The 19,590-nt window shown below is 40.9% G+C and overlaps 3 protein-coding genes across 4 annotated transcripts; 2 read left to right on the forward strand and 1 right to left on the reverse strand.

The window, feature by feature from the left end:
* Nucleotides 1–1,202: 1,202 nt before the first annotated feature.
* On the reverse strand, nt 1,203–5,808 carry zc3h10 (zinc finger CCCH-type containing 10). 2 transcript variants are annotated; one of them, XM_044014881.1, is made up of 3 exons: nt 5,643–5,808; nt 2,768–4,048; nt 1,203–2,179 (listed from the first exon to the last, which is right to left on the reverse strand). In XM_044014881.1, the coding sequence occupies exons 2-3, from the start codon at nt 3,905–3,907 to the stop codon at nt 1,667–1,669; spliced, it is 1,653 nt and encodes a 550-aa protein (XP_043870816.1). In that variant the 5' UTR covers nt 3,908–4,048; nt 5,643–5,808; the 3' UTR covers nt 1,203–1,666. The 2 variants fall into 2 exon arrangements, with proteins under 2 accessions (XP_043870816.1, XP_043870817.1); XM_044014882.1 differs by lacking the exon at nt 5,643–5,808 and having other exon boundaries at nt 2,768–4,936.
* Nucleotides 5,809–6,537: 729 nt separating this feature from the next.
* LOC122759887 (dnaJ homolog subfamily B member 9-like) lies at nt 6,538–8,302 on the forward strand. Its single transcript, XM_044014874.1, has 2 exons — nt 6,538–7,021; nt 7,887–8,302. The coding sequence occupies exons 1-2, from the start codon at nt 6,802–6,804 to the stop codon at nt 8,210–8,212; spliced, it is 546 nt and encodes a 181-aa protein (XP_043870809.1). The 5' UTR covers nt 6,538–6,801; the 3' UTR covers nt 8,213–8,302.
* Nucleotides 8,303–8,448: 146 nt separating this feature from the next.
* On the forward strand, nt 8,449–15,595 carry si:dkey-28n18.9 (sorting nexin-6). The gene is made up of 14 exons (XM_044014873.1): nt 8,449–8,682; nt 9,118–9,228; nt 9,306–9,413; nt 10,237–10,297; nt 10,416–10,540; nt 11,207–11,290; nt 11,367–11,441; nt 11,538–11,568; nt 13,804–13,891; nt 14,342–14,381; nt 14,491–14,577; nt 14,719–14,808; nt 14,987–15,052; nt 15,172–15,595. The coding sequence occupies exons 1-14, from the start codon at nt 8,677–8,679 to the stop codon at nt 15,307–15,309; spliced, it is 1,110 nt and encodes a 369-aa protein (XP_043870808.1). The 5' UTR covers nt 8,449–8,676; the 3' UTR covers nt 15,310–15,595.
* The last annotated feature ends 3,995 nt before the right edge of the window (nt 15,596–19,590 follow it).

Genomic DNA, 19,590 nt, shown 5'->3' on the forward strand with positions numbered 1-19,590 from the left:
GTAAATGATGCTGTATTATCATCTCTCTCCAAATGGGCACTGTACATCCATTGTATGTAACACTCCTACTCTGCATTAGCATTAACAGCCTGAATAATGTATGTACAGTATGTAAGTCAGAATAAGGTCACACTCTGAATCAGTATCAAACTAACACATGTGAAGTATTGCCGTTATGTAGAGCAGCGCTTGCGTAGGCCCACTGATGGGTCAGGACGGTATTGCAGGTGGGCCCTCAGGTGATATAAAATTTCTTTCACGTATGAAATTTAATGAAACATTTGTCGAAAAAGTGAGGTATTAAAATATGTCTAATTCACGTCTTACTTTGCCATTCATTTTAATTAATGATACAGTATGTTGTGTTTATTTGTAAAAACAAAGAGCTTTTCAGTTATGGCCAAACACACTTCGTTTCATTATTATTATGCATTTATGGTTGTTCATTGGTAACTGGCACAACATGTTTTTATTTTAAAGTTATCTGTTTACTCCATGGTATTCTCGCTAATGTACAAATGTGTGAGTTTTAAAAGTACAGTTTATTTGTTAGGGAAGCTCTGACGCACACATGATTACATCTTAATCAGAGATACTTTTAGAATTTTTCCGGCAGTGGACTGAAAGGCGACATGAATCATAATTAGACTGTGCTGTGACACGTCTCAAGTCACGCAAACATCATAATAAGATTGTCATAATTTAAAATAATGTCAGTATTGGTTTCCATATAAATGAAGTAATTGCTGGAAAGTGAATTTACCTGTCTGCTGCACACAACTGCTCCATTTCAAGTAGGAATTATTGCCATGTGGCTACTGCTCCCTTCATTAGAATGGTTAGCCCACCAGCACTTGGTCCGTACTTTTCTGCTGCCAGTTTACTTTAGAACAGCAGACTGTGCATTCTCCTCAATCCCTAAATCCGGTGTGAGCACGCAGGCCCTGGGCTGTAATGATTCCCATTGCTTGTTGTTAGCCGGCACCTTAAGTCCCTCTTGTTTGAAAAGTCACACGGATGTGAAGCTACTGAAAAAACGTTTGTTCATGTATTCAAGTTTACACAGTGTCACTCCACCCAAGCAACACAAGCACTTGCTACTGGAAACCATCTAAGCTTGACTTATTATCTTCCTGAGTGAACTGTGAATATATAATTGTGAACAGAAGAAAGCAGCAATAAAAGTGACAAATTGCACAAGATTTATGTCTTGAGTGGTTGTTATTCTTTTTCTTTTTTTTTATTTTGCGAATAACCAAAGTCAGACTACACAAGAGCAAACCACAAAAAATAGACACAAACTGCTTCCACAGTCTGCATGCTTCCCATGACACAGCAGTCTTGCAGAAATGCTTAACACTTAATGGCATCTCCAAATGAGTCTGTTGCCATTTTTGGTGCCTATATTTGAAAATGTTTCCTTTGGTACACAGACTTTCGTCACAGTTCACATGTCAGTTTGCCTGCAGGAAACATGTTGCTGTAATGTAGCCATAGAATACAGGGCGAAGGAAAGGAAAAGTCATTATCCTGCCCTTTGGTGGAGAAGAGACCTCTCTTATCACTGTCCATTCATCAGGTGAGTCGTGTATCATGTATGATAAAATCCTCACTGAGGATGCTTCAGTCCACCATGTGTCCACTCCAGCCCTGACCACTGGATCAGTTAGTGAGGCAGAGTGGTGATCCTCATGCTTTGACTGGCAATGGGGTACGACACCATCGGGGTAGTGGCATGACTCATGGTGATGCCGGGCATAGGCTGCGTCATAGACACTGCCACTGGTGCCACAGAAACTGCCACTGGTGCCATAGAGACAGGAGGTGCCATTCCTTGTGCAATGGTCTGTGCAAGGGCAGCAGAGAGGGGAGTGATCTCAGGGTTGAGGTGGGGCGGAGGGGCCGTCGGTGGGGCTGCATTGCTAGGGGGCGCAGCAGGGGCACCCGTGGAAGCCACCAGGTCTTGCTGTATGACAGGCCGAGGCTGCAGTCCGGCACTGCTCAGGGTGGTGTGAGTCTGGGCGATGCTGTGATTGTAGGAACTTACTGCACCCACAGGGGGAACCAGAGTCTGCTCAGTGGGGGCAGGAGTGGAAGAGAGGGTCATCACCTTGGCCTGGTTTCTGAACTGGGCATTCTGCTCCAGGAGAACCTCGTTTGTGGCAATGAGATTTGAAACCTGAAAAAAAAATAAAATAAAAAAATAAATAGAACACGTTTGAAATTTTAAATAACTACATTTTTGCTGTTTCACCCATATTCTGAAGAGTGACCTGTGCTTCAAAAAATAACTCATTACTTCAGTGGGGTTTCACTATAAAAAGGACCCCATCCAAGTCAGATGTTATTGAACTAAAAACAGATATGACATAGTGTCTGTGCGTCTTTAGGCTCAATACCACTTAATAAGTCCCCCAGAATGGTTAAGATATCCAAATGGTCAGCTCGCCATCAAGCTCTGCAGAAGCCTGATAACGAGCCGTTTATCTGAATATGGTGTGTTGGAGCATTGCCCAGAAAAGAGCAGAGCAGAAAAGCTCTGCCACTTTACTTAAAATTCCTAGACATAAGGAAATGAAGAACAGAAAGAACAGACTCCTGCTGTGAGGATGCAGGTATCACAGCTAGAGAGAAAGAGGGTCACCACAATGGTGAATATATCACCTCTCTGTGTTTGTTGAACAGAAAATATATTTTATAACATCTCTGACAAGTACTAATAATGTACAAGTACTAATTCTAAAAACTAAAAAAATACAATTCTAACCTGTTTCTTTAACTCTTCCACTCTCTTCCTCAGCAGGGCATTTTCTTCTTCCAGGATCCTGTATTCAAATGGGCGTGGTTGCAAGGTGGCCTGAACTCCCAGTTCATAGTGTCCACCGACACTACCATCTGCCAGGCGGAACCCCTCCAACCTACGCCTCTTCAACTGCAGAGCAGTGTGGTCCATTGAGGCTTCTAAGGAACTGGCATCAAACAACCCGTTCTCCAGCAGAGGATCGTACACTGAGCTCCTGTCATAACGTCGCTGTGCTGAAGAACTTATGGACAGACAACCGCTCATCCCACCAACTCCTACTCCCCCAACTCCAGAGATACCTGGATCTCGGCAACCACCCAAGCTGGGACATCCCATACCCATTATATTACTCCCACCTCCAACTCCTACAAGTCCCTGCATGCCTCCACAGACACCTCCTACTACTCCTCCACCACCTATCCCGACCCCAGCATTCACCATTCCACTGGCACCTGGTCCCATCACACCACCCACTCCAACCCTATTGATACCCTGTTCATATTCAAAGTCTTTTTTGACATGGCGAAATTTACATTTGTTGCCCCTCTGACACTCTCCCGTCAGGTAGTCTCTGCAGATAGGGACCTCCCCACGGCTATGGGGAAGATCCATGGGGGAGAGACCCAATCTTGCTGCAACTTTCCCTCGCAGCCTGAGAGGCAGCTCTCCTGATTTCTTGTAGTAGTCCTCGTCTTCTTTAGATCCATGGACAAAGCGACAGTTGGTACGTGTACACTCCTTATTCTGATGGTCATGACAAAAGATGAACTCATTCTTTTGTACTCCTAAGTTTGGTACCTCATTAAAGTCGGGATGTCTGAAGCGGCAGCGTTTCCCTCTCTTGCAGACATTGCGTATGAAGTCCCTGCAGACACCGTCTAAAGCCGGTCCAGCGCCTTGCCCTCCACCGCTCCCACAACTGTTGCCATTTCCAAGTGCTCCTCCTCCTCCCATGTTCCCAGAACTAGAGGTGTTGCCTCCAATACTTCCTCCTGAGCCCCCTCTACCCTCTACTGAGCCGCCTGCCAGACCTGACCCGGGCCCTCCTTCCTCACCCAGACTACCACCACCACCTGACAGATAGGAACTATCCCGGTCAGGCATGACGCTCAGACCAGCACGAGGAGAAATTAGCACTCATGTGTATGAGGGGTGCTAACTCGTCCTGGCAAATATGCACACACACAGGTAAAATCATTGGAGAAATGTTTTTACCTGATGTTGTGAAATGTGCTACTCAGCGTTCTGCAAGAGAAAAAAAGGACAAGTTACAATTTGAAGGTATAAAAAGTGGTGGCTGAGCATATAATATTACACTAATGTTCCACTTCAACTGGTGACTATGACTATTCTGTACTGTATTGGGGCTACTTGAGCATTTAAAGTCTTACCTGAATGCAGATGTAGGCTCATAGTAGCCTACACTAGTATCGATGTTGATAATAGAACATTATTTTTATTTACAGTACGCAAAGCTGAGTGTACATTTCTGTGCTTAAATTGAAAGTTTTGGGTAAATGAGCAGAATTTAACCACATATTTCCGTGATCAAACAAATCTGTGGCTGCTACACCTGACATAATATGGTTTTCTCTACTTGCATCAGCTGATTTTTAAAAAGCTCTACAGACGGAGTGAAAATGCTCCCCGTTAAGCAGCAAACGATCACACATATGACATGAACATGAAATGCCTTGACCAATGTCTTTTAGAAAAGTGTTTTGTATGTCAAATTTGTCTGCATGTCAAAAATCACAACTTATGCCTTCATCTTATTCAGTGTATGGGTTGTAGCATTGTGTAATGTTTAGTCATACACGTATTAAGCGCACGTGCACACAGGTATTTGGATCAATACATGAAAGCATGTTCGAATGCAGGTGTGACATATGGTCATCTTTCCTTGTGCAACACCATAATCCATACGCCATGGTAAATATCGATATTTTTATTACAAATTAAGGCGCTGGATAGTCAACAGTCCCTGCCAGTTTCTCTCACTGGGCATCGCAACTTAATGTCTCCTCACAGTGGCGCTGCTCAAATGAATGTTGTGCATAAATAGAAAAATCCTTCACAGACGTTGTTTTCTTCAGTTAGACAGATTTCGTGATGCATCGCTATATGATTGTCTGCAATACATTTATTATCACAGAATCGTTGTATCATAATATTATTGTTATCTTTGGACCATGTATTGCAGATCGTATCGTGGGGTACGCTGTGACTCCCACAGCTCTTCTAATTTGTATTTCATTGAACATATAGTGACATGGGTGTGTTTCATAAAACAGAATCAGCCACAGGAGTTCAGTTACTGATGATCTGGTCTGTGTGAACCGCTCGCTATTTTCTATGTTTTGCTCCAGGCTGTTGTCTGTGAGTGATATTGACTCGAAGAAACATTGTAGTCTATCGACTGAAGTTTGACACAGACACACACGTCAGCTTCGTGGAAGTGACGATCGAGCAGGAAAACATCCGGAATACAGAAAACACGAACATGTAAACAAATACCATGACTGACTATGAGATCACAGGTTAAACTGGAACACCGGAATAGAACGGCAATTGTGTATGTTAGCATATGGTGACAACTGGTAAACAAGTTAGCACATGGTGTTTGTTAAAACCGGGTATTAAACAACTAAGCAATGACTTGTGAAAAACATGGTTATCAGTACAGTGACATTCAGGCGCCTCGCTGAAACGAGGACACAACGAGGGCCACACAAGCAAATGGCCCTCGGGCGAGCTAAAATTAGCTAAGGAATGCTACAAAGCTTGCTGGATAAATGCTAACATTGTTTTACCAAAAGAAACCAAACGGAGAATCCACCTGTTTATGTCCCACGTAGAAACGTCTGGTTCTGACACATGGGAATATGTGTAGATATTTGTGCCGTGAAAAAGAAATTAGACCTGTGGTATTATCGACATTACAGCAGCCTGTGTTCTGTTTACCACATTACTCCATAAGAGCTTCTTTTTCTACACACGAAGAAGAAGTAGGTGTTATCGAGCTATTCTTTTCTGCCATCTAGCGGTGAAAATACTTAACGACATTGAAGAGCGTGTAAAAATTGGATGTCATTCGATTTTATACAAGGAAATAAAAAATACACGTTGCACGTCTGTTTAATTTCGTAACCTAAACGTCTAGAAATTAAGCCATATTGAATGTGCAAACGTGATACTCAAATACTATTGAAAAGAAAGCATACATTTAGTTTTTACAGCTCAAAATCCTGCTTTAAAGTACAGTCTAAATGTATCCAGTAAAACTGACATTGTCATAAATGTGTGTAGTCAGAGTTGCCCTGACATGAAATGCATCAGTTGTTGCTGTAAATTATGGATGATTTTAAATTCCAGAAATGTAGCCATTTGAGCATGCAAATGTGGGACACTTATTTATTTTTATAAATCCCTAAATTAAACTGAATGATGTTCAGTCTGCTTACACTCGGATATCAAATGCATCAGTCACTGCAAGAAATTATGCTCAAATTTGAGTAATTAGACCATACCAAATGATTTTCAGTCCACTTATAATCAGCTTGAGACGATTACGATTACAACTTTCTTCCTGTCCGTTTTGACCGGGCTGCTGTTAGTTTTCCGCCCTCTAGTGGTGAAAGCAGCGAATGACATCCGTGTGTGTGCGCGTCAATGAAGTTGGTTGTTGTTTTCTTTCATACAAGGAAATAAATACACGTTGCACTTCAGTGTATCTAGATACACCCCCACCGCTTAAAACACAAAATATCATCAGAGGAGGTCATGGTTACTTCCTCATGCGTGTGTCAGTAGTTTGGCTAAACTATTCATATTATCTTGCCGGCGTCTTAGCACCCACAAACCACAGCTTTTGTTATCTTTGCTGAACGTGTGGAGTAGTCACCCGGCTTCAGGTGCTGTCAAACCAGGTCCATGTGAGCAGGTTTGAGTGAGAGTTTTTCTCAGTACAGTGTGTAAGTGTTTCTCGTCTCCTCTTGATGGAAGACTGCGTGGGGCTGTTGCTCTGCTTTGCTGCAGTGTCATTACTGGCCGCTGCTGCCACAGAAACCAGCAGCACTTACTATGACACGCTCAATGTTGAGCCAACAGCCACCGACGTCCAGATTAAAAAGGCTTTCCGCGAACTGGCAGTGAAGTATCACCCTGACAAGAGCAAGAGAGCCGACGCCGAGAAGACTTTCAGAGAGATTACAGAAGGTAAAACTCCAGCTGAGTGATTTTACCTCTGTAAATGTTATTTAAAGCAATGGAATCACTTAAAAAAACGTTTAATGCATTCATTCTCAATGGGACATTTCATTTTGGAATATTATGGAGAATTTTGTTTTTAAAGCAGATCAAAATTGCACAGATTAAGCCATTTGAAAGTACAAATGTGAGGCCTTTTCATTTGTCATAGTTTCTTTGACTGAAATCCAAAAAGTATGCCACAGTGTTTTAAACAGGCAGCAGCACAAATAGTCCAGAAAGCAATGTCAACATAGAAAGGGAAACAGTAAAACTAACCCATGTTTTATTCACCACTGGTTGTCAAGTCATAGTTTACATTTAGCAAATCACAAAGGCTTTATTTTAACTCTCCCATATTCACTGTAAATGCTCTGTTGTCCGTGCAAGTGAAAAAATGTAGCTCATACATTTTGGAAATTGCCCAAAAATCTTTAAAGTCTCATTCTTTTAATATAATATAGAGAAGTTAAGTTTTTTTCTCTCTTTTTTCTTCACAAAATCTGAAAAAAAGATGCAAGAGAAATTCAAGTTACTTTTTAAAAAAATCTCTTGAATTTGCCAGTTTTGTACAAAATTGATAAGTTTAGATCCAAGGTTATCAAACTATGGTACGTGCACCACCAGAGGTACGCAAGCCTATTCAGTTGCTTAACGTTTGGCTGAAAGTTTTGCTGGTACAGTGAGAATCACATTTTAAATCTATGACACAGAGAATATTAAACTGCACCTTGACTCAAAAACTTAAGTTTAATTATCTGTCAGAATTGTTGTGATTCCATGTTTTCACCCAATCATTGAGCCCTTGTAACAATTCTGTCTCCTCCTCCTTTAGCCTATAAAGTTCTCTCCAACAAGGAGAAGAGGAGATTCTATGACATAGTGGGCCACGAGTCTTTTCTACACAGTCAGGGTTCTGTTGATGCCGAGCACGAGACACACGCACACTTCACGTTCTCCAACTTCGTCTATGACTTTGGGGAAAATCTCTTTGAGAAATCTCAATTCCACTGGAACTTTGCTCAGGACTGGGAGGAGGAGGAGGAGGAGGAGGAGGAAGAGGATGATGATGATGATAATCCATATGAACATTACACGTCTGAGGCTCCCAGCTTCAGCTTGTTTTACGGGGATGAATTTGAGGACGAGTACACCTTCTAGACATGTGATGTCTGTGTTGTACATCGTGAATGATCATTTTGTTTAGTGTTTTATCTTTTATTGTTGAATACTATTAAATTGCTCACTGAATATGCCTCGTGTTCTGCATCTTTTGTGGGATGTCTCGTACATTCAGTGGTCGTTTATGAGTTCACGGTTGAGGATTGGATTGAACCGTTATGCCTCTTTTCCTGTGTGGGTGTGTTGAAGGCTGAGAGTTACTGACCAACACGCCATTAACTCATCTTTTTTTCCCTGAGCCAGCACTTTAGCCTTGGCACTGTTTTTCGCTCCGTTTCTCTCAGGGCCAGTGTGCACTTTGACCCAGAGGATATCCTGTGCCTTCTCAGCAGTTGGAGTGTCAGCGCACTAAAGCTTCCTTGCACTTTTACCAAGCTAAAAGGAGATTATTTTTACCAAGCTGGTCAAAGACGGACTGGAAACATTAACTTTCACGCGTGACAATGATGGTAAGTGTGTCTGAAAATGTTTATTTGTGTAAAAACAACCTGTGAGAATCATGTGACAGCTTTATACGCAGGCACACTTCTGCATGCAGTCCAATTTAGATTGGATACTAATGTGAATTTAGTTTGCTATTGTATAAATAATACTCACAGCTAGGGATTACATGATTTCACTTCTCTTTTTTTTTGTCTGATACTGATGCCGGTGACACAATCTTGAGTATTTACTGGGTTTAAGTACAGATACAGTCCTATTCACATCTTAAACAAAAGCACTTCGCCACACATTTGTGCTGATCCATTTACCACCTGGCCATAAGCAGTGATTTAAAAAAAACATAATGCTCAGACTGTGTAGCAAATACTCTATATTTTACAGACAGCACTAACTGAAACATTTATGTAAATCTAAGGTTTTTGGATTTTTTTCTTTCACAGGAGGAGGTACAAGACGTGACATCTGCTCTAAGTGTCCATGGCCATAACATAAAGGTCACGGATGTGCTGAAAGATGGGGACACTCTTACCTTTGTGATTGTGTCTCAGAAGGTGAGAATGGATTCATTTACTCCTAAGCCTAAAACTGCTACCATCCTGACATGTGACGTCTGTCCTGTGTGTGTCAGGTGTCTGGGACAGGAGAGTACCATGTCGACCGCACCTATGATGATGTGGAGTGGCTGCAGCAGCACCTCTTCTCTCAGGAGGACGTACCCGGACTACATGGTGTCATAGTCAGTACTGATTTCATCTGTGCCACGTTCTTCTTGTCTACTTGTAAACCAGCGGAGAGACGGTGGGGTATCTTGGTCGCTCTGAGGGTGAAGTCTTTAGAGTTAGTGGCAGCGTTTGTTGTGTGAATATTGTACTGTATCTTCTCATAACACAACAATTCTGTGATTTAGAAATCCATAAGCACACTGACACTGGTGCAACGCTGCAGTGCATAACTTTTATTGTTGATATTATTATTCTGTTTGGCCAATTTGACCTATATTTGTATACTATGTACTTCTGAAAATGGGCTCTGTCCAGCAATATGAGAGAGTTTGTGTTCACAAAGGGGCGGCAAAAAAGTGCTTCTTTGCGTTTTCAGCCGTCTTGGTTGCCATTCCCGTAACTCATTTGAATTCATTTGACTGTGGTTTGAGTCTAACAGACATTTGTTGATATGTAAGTTAGAATGTTGCTCCTTGTTCAACCCTGTGACCGGTGACCTGTCCAGGTTGTTAAAATGTAAAAGTTACACACTTTAGTTAAGAAATGTGATATCGTTGTCCAAGTTATGTTGATCTCCTCCTTTTTTCCCTACACTTCTGCCGACTTCAGCAATAGTAATCCAGTCATGTCAAATCAATAAATGTTTTATTGTGTGCTTACTATAATATACTATATATACTACTATAATATAAAAAAGTTTTAACTCCATTTAGTTACATCCAATGAAACAATGATTTGAATGAAAAACATAAGACATTGAACCCTTAGTTTTGAATAAATAATATACATTAATGTGCTTTCATATACTGTAATTCTACTGTTTTTTTTCCCTTAAAGTTTCCTCCAGTTCCTGCAAAGCCTCAGGTGAATGTCACTGCCAAGGGCATGAAACAGCTCGGTGAGTACATCTGAAGATCTCTCCAGATAAAAGGAAACCTATCAATGTGTAACATATAAGTTTTTTTCATTTTTGTGACATTACATACAGTATCTAAACGTCTAATGCATTTCTGCAGGTTTCCTGGGTCTGGGAGAGTGGCAGCCGTACTGTAAAGCACTGGAGACTTTCCTCCGACAGGTCGCTTCACATGACTTGCTAAAAAAAAACAAAGCCGTGGAGATCTTTCTTACCAGCTCAGATGTAAGTGGTTATCCTTATGCTATAAAGAAGGCAGTGTGATACCTTTTTATGAGCAGCAGAGATAGTAAATGGTTAAACGTTCACCAACATCGGTTCAGGAGAGACGAGAATCATGTGACAAATATGATACACTGCAATTATGTGGAGGACTCAAGGCTGTGAAGTGGTTCACTTTATTGCCTCACAGTAGTAAAGTCACCATTTAATCCTGGTCTGACAGCACCTGAATGATTTATGGTGATTTTTGTTGTTATTGTTGATATTATGCAGCCTCTGTTTGGTCACCAGAAAAGTTTATATTAAGCTGTACCAGTGAGTTATTATGAATATACAGTATTGTATTCAAGTACTCACATATTCACACATACAAAGTAATACTTCAGGTTCAGGTTAAAGTGTGTCGTAGTGTTGTGTATGTCTAACCTAATCCTTCCTGTCCACATGAGGTCAGGAATGCTGTTTATCTGTAGCTTTAGCAGTTATTTTGTGACACGAGCCAGCAGGAAAATGTATCCACATATTATTTTTTATTATTGTAAGGTTAGACACTTATTGTTATTGTTAAGGTTTGTGACAATTATAAGCAACGTAAATGATTTCTTTCAGGCAATTCTTCCTCTAATTTTGCACAAAAGATGTTAATTGACTTTCTCCGGCTATGTGAAGCCTCCAGGTCGACAAAGAGTGAAGAAAAACATCTTCAACTGGCTGAGTCAAGCTATGGATGAAATGAGGAAAGAAGGCCACAAGGTACACAACTGAGACTCGTATAGGAATAATTCACAGCCTGAATGTGAAAGTTTATTGAAGTGACTTGTGTTCGTAGGATGTAGACGAGTTCTTTCAAGCGCAGCGTGACCAGAACCTGGTCATGACAGGCTGCACCAAGAACGCCACTGAGGTGAGTCAGTCTCACTGTTGGTCTGTGTTTGTCCTCAGCCGTTCGTTCTGCCCTCACACAGTCACTGTTTAACATCTGTCGTCATGTTTCCTGCAGAGATTCCTAGAGGTGGTGCTGACTGAGCAAAGTAAGAAACACAAACACATGCACATCAAGGTTATTATAGTCAACTAAAACTAACGAAATAAGGAAAAAACAAACATTTTCTTTAACTGAAATAAAAATAAAAACTAGATTAACATAAAGACAACTAACTGAAACTGAATTGTGTGTTTATAAAACTAAAATTGCAGTGAAAATGTGCTTAGTTTTCGTCTTTTTGAATTCATTTCATACATAAGCCTTTTGGGTTCATATGAGGTGTATTTATTTTTTCTCTGCCAGCAAAGTCTTTTCATTTACTCATAATAAAATGTTTTGAATATGTTTTTATTTTTACAATGTTGGACATTAGTGAAGTTAAACATACAGTGGATTGGGTTGAGCTGGTTCATCTAAGTCTCACGGTTTATTGGGCTTTTTAATTTTGCTCATGTTTCTCCTCAGATTGAGCTCCTGAGACTCCTGACTCGAAAACAATGTGATGTGTCTCATGAGGGTTATTTATAATTAATATTTATGTTGTTATGTTCATGTGTGTCTTTCGTCTGTTAGCTATTTTTTTTATCTAACTGCATCCATCCTCAGCAGTATGATGCACATTTTGCACTTCAGTTTATTTTCTTGTTACATTTGATTCAGGGACGGTTGTTCAAAAAGTCAAAACAAAATAAAAAGAATGAAAAATCCAAAACTATTGTAACCTTGATGCAGATTCAAGCGAGAAAATGCAAACAACAACAATATTGCACCAAATCCCCAGTGATTTTCCATGTTTTACTGACCTTCATCAAATAAAAGTCGAATGTTCTGTGTCACCTTAAAGTATGACACTGACGAAGGTTTATTAGTCAAAACTGCATATACTACACATGGTAATGTTTGAATAAGTGTAGAATCATTTTAAAATAAAAACAGTTTTCTTTAGAGTTAGAATAAGCCTTTCATATTGTATAGCCCTGTCTGTATCGAGTGGAACGTTTCAGTTTGATACAGTATGGTACGCACTTTTTTTATTGTTAACATCTTTCTATATTGTACTTTCACACATGTGGAAGTGCATGTTTATTATTTATTATCTTTATCTTCTACTATCTTTGCTGCTGTGACAATGTTAATGTCCCCATTGCGGGACAAATCAAGGACTATTTTATCTTCTTTTTCGCCAGCTCTGCCATGATGAATGTCTGACATCACTGCCTTGATCTTATAACTTGGCCAGGGTGTGTGCGTGCGTGCGTGTGTGTGTGGTGTGTGATTTGGAGGACTCCGGCACGGTGGCCCTGATCTTGCAAGACTGCTTTTCTGCAAAATAAAGTGCTGATAAAATAATATGTAAACACGTAATGTAGCGGTCAAACTGGGTCAAAGGTCCCAAATGCTTTAACTTTGTCACTCACTCAGGGACCTAAATTAGGGCCAATTCACCTGTCCTCATCGGTCACCAATAGTTTCCGGTGTGTGAATTCATTTATTTATTTTAATTCAGGCCAACATTTTTTTACTCAGTAATGGATGTGAAAAACATACTCAAATACAGTAACGTGAGTAAATGTAATTGATTACTCCCACCTCTGCTTACAAGCAGCAGTTTGTAGCAGTTTGCTTACAAGCAGCAAAGCTCACCAGGTTTTTCATGCGGTTAATAAGCAAAACCTTTCCGCCCTGCTGTGTGCGAACCATCAGTTTGTTCAATGTGGATACTTTTTTTGTCTTATTGAGCACCGACCATACAAAGTGTGCACATTGTGAAAAAGTGCTTAAAATATGAAACAGTGCTCATATTTATTCTTTTTTTCCCCCTTCCCCCCCAATACACCATCTTTATCCCCTGTGCCTAGGTGACAGACACAATACAAAAAAGGTGAAAACAGGACCAAACAAAAGCGAAACCAAAAACCCAACACACAGAGAAACAATAAAAACTTTTAAAAAAATAAAGAAAAAAATATATAAATCTTTGAGTTGGTGATTAGTTACACTGTAAATCCAAATGACTTAATTTCCCTCATCAGGTATATTGTCTAGGGAGTCTATGATGGAGAGCAAGGGGTTCCAAGTTTTATCAAATTTCCTCAGGGAGCCTCTGAGGGAGAATCTTAGCCTCTCAAGTTTTAGATTATATAGAACTTCCTTAATCCATCTGTCATATTCAAAGTGGATACTCGTGTCATTCGTGTAATGTGTCTGATTGTTTGTAAACAGGTCATAACAACACCAATTCTGTGCATTACTCTTAGTTACATGTTGTATGTGCTTGCAGAAATTGCAGTGGCATGTGGACACTTCTCAGCTGCTCTGCATCTCTGTGTGGAGGCAGGGGAGGATCCTGTCAAACAGGCTTTTTCAAGGTCAGAGCATAATCACCTGTACTTAGATGTAAAAGAAATGTCTGTTACATTCAAACCGTTGCCAAATAAGTTCACACAATGCTTATTAAGCCGATCAGATCCACACGACTGTGTGTTTCTCTGTATAGCAGTGTTTGGATCATTCCTGCACTGCACACAGGAAGTGATTTGTGTCAGCATAGACTGAGTCATTGACAACGTTGTGCAAGTAAATCAGCTGCAAACAGGTTGGAGTATGGAAACACGAAGAAGAGCCCATGAAACGTTTCACAAATGAACACTTGTCATTTCAAGGTTTGATGGTATAATTGCTTCTTGCCCAGACAGATGAAGGAAGCTCCATACAAATAATGTTACATAGCTTCTGTTCACACAGACACAACAGAGGCAGAAAAATAACACCAAACGTTACGCACTGCAGCTTCAACATGAATTGTTTTTCTCTTGCAGGATTTGTGTGAAATTATCAGAAGTCTTAGAATCTATGAAGGTAAGTAGTTTTTGCTTTTTTTTCTCCACTTTAACAGACATACATTCATGCTGCAGTGGAGCATTGATTCGCCAAATAATCTGCACATAACGTGCTGCTGTGTGGGCAGAAAAATATGATGAGTGTTGCTGAGAACAATGTAAACACCCTGGGACTGGGTCTGGACCTGGAGTCACGCTACCAGGAGGCAGAAAAGGTGTGTTGGTTGTGTGTTGTGTGTTGTTCATTATGAGGCCTACGTACCTCGAATCTTGGCTTTATTTTGAAATACAACATGTCAGCATGTACCGTGTCACTAATGTTCCCCAGTGTCACATGATTAATATGTCCGATGCAGGAAATGCTGTTCAGGAGAACCTGTAAACTCGTGGAGTTAGAGACGGCACGGAGGAGTGCAGAGAAGGCCAAACCTGTGAAGAAGGCGGCTGTGAGTGTCTGCTGTGCTTTATCTTTACCAGCAGATGGCAGTAATGTCCTGCTGATATGACACCACAGTGGGGGGAACAGACCAACAAGGCTGACGACAAAATGCAAATATGATTTGTAAATTCAGTCTGATTGAGAGCAAGCATGTAATGATGATGACGTGCACTTATGTTCGTCAGATGGAGGAGGTGAAGAAAGCAGCAGAGTCAGAGTTTGATCACATTAGCAGGGTTGCAAAACAGGAGGTAAATAATTTAAATAAAATTGAACCCCAATTTCCACATTGCTTGCTCATCTTAACGCCTCTATTATAATCATCCTATGTGCTGATTTTGCTGTCTGTATGAACGTGTTTCTCTTCCAGATTGCACAGTTTGAGAGCGAGCGTGTGCAGATGTTGCAGCAGGCTCTGGTGGGGTGGTGCGAGCAGCAGCTTCTCACAGCCAAAGAAAGTGCTGACCAGTTCGACCGATACCTGCAAGCCTTCAGAGGGATGGCCTAGTGACCTCATTAACACTCTGCTAATGGAGCATCCTCAGTGTTTCTACACGTAGCAAAGCAAAGGATGACATAACATGTCCTCGCCCCTGTTGCAGCCCTGATACTTGATATAATGGCATTGAAGAAAATGTGAGAAAAGGAAACTTTCCTCATAATTGAAGAGCATCTCTCTCTCTCTCTCTCTCTCTCTCTCTCTCTCTCACACACACCAGGCCAAAGCCTTTTTCGACTATTGATAATGTATCACTATAAATCGCAATCATTATAGTTGTGTTGTTTACACCAAACCAGTGTCACGCTTGGTTTTTTTTTTTCCATTATACAGTTCTTGCACTACTCGGCTCTACTCTACTTGGTTTGATATTGAGATTTTAGAAATGTTCTTGCTAAATGTCGGAGATTAACGTATGTTTTCGGGATTTTCAAGTCTTTTTAACTGATCTACAGTTCGGCATTGTTCAGTTTGACTCTTGTGTCGGACATCGCGCTCTTGACTGCCAGTGACGACACTCTCTGACCAATCAGTGAACCTCACCAGAGCAGGTACTAAAAACAGCACCAGGTACCAGGTACTATCCGTAATGGAAAGGCAGAAAAAAAAGCATAGAGCCGAGCCGAGCCGAGCTAGAAGTGTATAATGGAAAAACACCATTAGTTTGCTCATAACTTGGGCCGACTCTCTCTCTCTCACACACACACACACACAGACACACCGCTCCCTCAGTCACACACTCTCCACAAAATCCTTGGCATTCATTTTTTGATTTGAGCCACTGGCAGAGAACTTGTCCCCTCCCTGTGTGTGTGTGTGTGTGTGTGTGTGCACGTGCGTGAGTGTATATGTTCTCTAAACCACACTCGTACATTTGTGCTGAGAGTGTACTGTGCTGCTCAGTAGCCACTACATCAGCTCAGGTCACACGAAATAAAGTGTGATGAATTGATTCCCAAAGTATCTGCTTGCCATTGTGTGCGTTTCTTACTCCCGGATCATTAATCAGCTGGTTCAGCTGCTCACACACACAAGGACATGGCAGCAAGGACACCGTTCGGGCCTGTTGTTTGGGCTTTTGGAACCATTTTGGCTTTGCGAATACCATAATGTTAATTCTCTCTTACAATCACTGTATTTTATGGCGGTATAAAGATTTTATTGAGCCGTGCTTCACGACCAGACTAGGATTTTCTGCACATCTCATAAACACAGTGTCAAGCTCCCGTCTCTGCTGAGGAGTGTATACGTCCATATTTCAGCTCTGTTGTCTCATCTGTTGTGGCCTGTAATTTCTCTGCCGAGTGAATAAGGAGGAGCGCGTCCCATTTGAGGGAATGAGACTGAGATATAGATGACGGGTCTCATCAGACATGAGGGTGGAGAGGAGGTTGTGCTCATTTGACGGTGAAGGTGGGAGATAAAGAGCGTTATATATAAAGTGCCATGAAGAAGAGTTTTTCCATCCTCCCCAAATGAACGCATAAATGAGAGACGTGGTTATCTTCTCTGGTGAGAGGGAAAATCTGCTAAGTTGTGGGTTTGGTTGACACATTGCCTCCTCCTGGTTTAGATATTTCCCCTGATGGTTTTGTAACTTAATATTATCTCATATCTGAATCCTCCACCCTCACAATTACTGTCCTCAGCAAAAGATAGGATCCCACCGAGCTCAATAAGGACAACAAATAATATTTTCTTTTATGTATACAACAGCCACACCGGCAGCTACTGAGGCTGTATGTTTATGCAAAAGTTCACAAATGCAAACATTCAAATCTGCAGCTGCTTTCAGCCTATCACTGAATCTCATCAATATCATCTCTGTCATATTAGAAAAAACTAATGTTTAATACATGAATTAAGTCACCAGCTATTGACTGAAATGCAAATTATCACAGTCCCTATTGAATGTTGATGAGGTATGAAGACATTCACTCTGGTAATAGCACACGCATGTATTGATTATTAAATCTAGCAGTTAAATGGCGCATGTTTTGCACTTCATTTTTGTGGTTTATTGCTTTTAATGAGGCGCAGTAAAAGTTAAATGTGAGAGGTTTATGGACCAGTTTTTATGATTCTGTTGTTTTTACCTCTGTATCCAAATGCTTCTGACTGTCTACCTGGGAAAAACTCTGTGGGCACAAGCACGTGAGCAAAATGTATTACGCTGTACTTAATGAGCAATACAAATGGAAAAATCTATGAGGCCTGTATTGTACTGTATACTGCAACATTAGTCTTTGCTATTGTTTAAAGCTGAGGTGCCTCCATCGATGCTGCCTGTCACTACATCGCAACAGAGACGCAGGAAGAAGCCAAGCACCACATACACAAAAAACCTTGTTTTTATATCTTAGTGAACCTCTTATCTTAACTATAACCACCACAACTAAGTGCCTAACCCTAACCAAATCCCAACCCTAACCCTAAAACCAGGTCATAACCCTGAAAAAACCCTGTGTATTGACACCTGACCTAACCCTGAAAACCAAGTCTTAACCGTGACCAAAATGTCCTCACTTCCTATGGTTTAGGAGTTGTTGTGGTCCTCACTAAGACATTGATACAAGAACAAGAACACACAGACCTCCATTCAGTTGAGACATTGGAAACAATTCCAACGGTTAATGAAAGCTGAAAAGTTGCACGTCAAATTTACAAGAATAATGTCGTAAATTTACGTGAATGAAGTCGTTAATTTATGAGAATAAAGTTGGAATTTACGAGAAAAGTTGTACATTTACGATGAGTCCACCAGTTTTAGCTATTTCCCCCTCCACAAAAGCAGCAATTTCCTCCAAGTCCGCAACTCTCCTCTTCTAGAACAACAGGTTAGAATATTACGACTTTATTCTCGAAGTCTGTGAATTTTTTTTTCCTCATTGTGGCCCTAATGCGCTGTCGTAGTTTTATGCTGTTCAAATTTCAAATTTGTGTACAGCTGCAGTGTATTTGTAAATAAATCTCTTTTTGTAAATTGTAAATAACTGCCAGATATTGGGCACTTAGTTACAGGACATTTTATGGTCCTTTTATGGTTAAAATTAGCAAAAAAACCAATGCCTAAACCCAACCTTAACCAAATCACAATTCAAATCTTAACCCTAAACTCAGCAATGAGGTTCTGCCTCATTAGGAACAGATTTTGGTCTCCATGAGGACTACTGGTCCTGATGATGCAACAAATACATACACACTAATGAGAGCTCATAGTAACTGTGGATCAAGAATTGGCAGATCATGGCAACGCCGTGAAGCTCATTACTGGTGGAAAGGCAGTGCTCGACACACACACACACACACACACACACACACAGTCCTGTGGCCTGACATCGATTGGTCAGTCAAGTGCAAAGTTAGAATACACAGTGTGACTCAGCCAAACCAATGAGGCTGCACTACATGCTTTTGATGAGTGTGACAGCCTGTTTGTCGGTGTAGGACGCCGGTTACAATCAGTGTTTACACAGGAGTGTGAGTGTCATTCTCTGGTCTCTGGAGTCATAAGTCGACACTCTGTGATTTACATTTTACTGTAACAAGTAGATAAGGGATCTTCTTTCAGATATTTCTGGTTTCTGATTGTGAAAACAGTATTTGATTCAAAGAATTATGAGATGAGGGCAGTCGTAGCCATTTCCACAGCCATGGAAAGTTTTTCCTTTGATGACAATTTAATGGAGACTTGACGTGTAACCCAGCCCAAAGCAATGTCATTAAATTTAATACCCAAACAAATTATGACTCATTAAAAGTTTGTGGGGTGGAGAGTAAGACAGGAGTTACCTTACCATTTCTAGAATGTACAGTCACCTATTTAGTCTCTGCCTCTCCCTTTGTCATTTACACTGCATGGTGCAAGGGACCCCATTCTGATCATTCCCTCCCATGTACACACAAGTCAGACATGACCCATGACAGTGTGAGCAGGGGAAAAAGCACATGGATTCAGCATCAGGCAGAGTTTGACTTTCGGCAGCACACATTGCAACTACTGTGGCGTGATATGCAGAGACTACCGACAAACAACAAATCACACTGGACAAATCAATTTTCAGGCCATTTTAATTACACATAAGCTGGGTTTGAGTTACATAAGAGCGGAGGCCGAGCTCACATGAAAGTAGTAAAGTCACTACAACATAACCAACAACCATTATTTAACTGCAAATAATGCAGTTTTCATTGCAATGCCCATCAGTTACACAGAGGAGATAAACAGTCAGACAGAAACACGATTTCTAAGCAGGAGCATAAGACAGGCCCCAGTGCACACTAGTTACT

The sequence above is a fragment of the Solea senegalensis genome, unplaced genomic scaffold (genome assembly GCF_019176455.1).
Source record: "Solea senegalensis isolate Sse05_10M unplaced genomic scaffold, IFAPA_SoseM_1 scf7180000012601, whole genome shotgun sequence".
In the NCBI taxonomy this organism is placed as follows: domain Eukaryota; kingdom Metazoa; phylum Chordata; class Actinopteri; order Pleuronectiformes; family Soleidae; genus Solea; species Solea senegalensis.

Bases quoted from the DNA above. Each gene is read 5' to 3' on its own strand.
- zc3h10 (XM_044014881.1), bottom strand. From the start codon at position 3,907: ATGCCTGACCGGGATAGTTCCTATCTGTCAGGTGGTGGTGGTAGTCTG. The intron at 2,180-2,767 runs GTTAGAATTGTA...TTTTTTTTTCAG, and splicing joins TGGAAGAGTTAAAGAAACAG to GTTTCAAATCTCATTGCCAC.
- LOC122759887 (XM_044014874.1), top strand. From the start codon at position 6,802: ATGGAAGACTGCGTGGGGCTGTTGCTCTGCTTTGCTGCAGTGTCATTA. The intron at 7,022-7,886 runs GTAAAACTCCAG...CTCCTCCTTTAG, and splicing joins TTTCAGAGAGATTACAGAAG to CCTATAAAGTTCTCTCCAAC.
- si:dkey-28n18.9 (XM_044014873.1), top strand. The intron at 9,414-10,236 runs GTCAGTACTGAT...TTTCCCTTAAAG, and splicing joins CCGGACTACATGGTGTCATA to TTTCCTCCAGTTCCTGCAAA. The intron at 10,541-11,206 runs GTAAGTGGTTAT...GGCTATGTGAAG, and splicing joins TCTTTCTTACCAGCTCAGAT to CCTCCAGGTCGACAAAGAGT.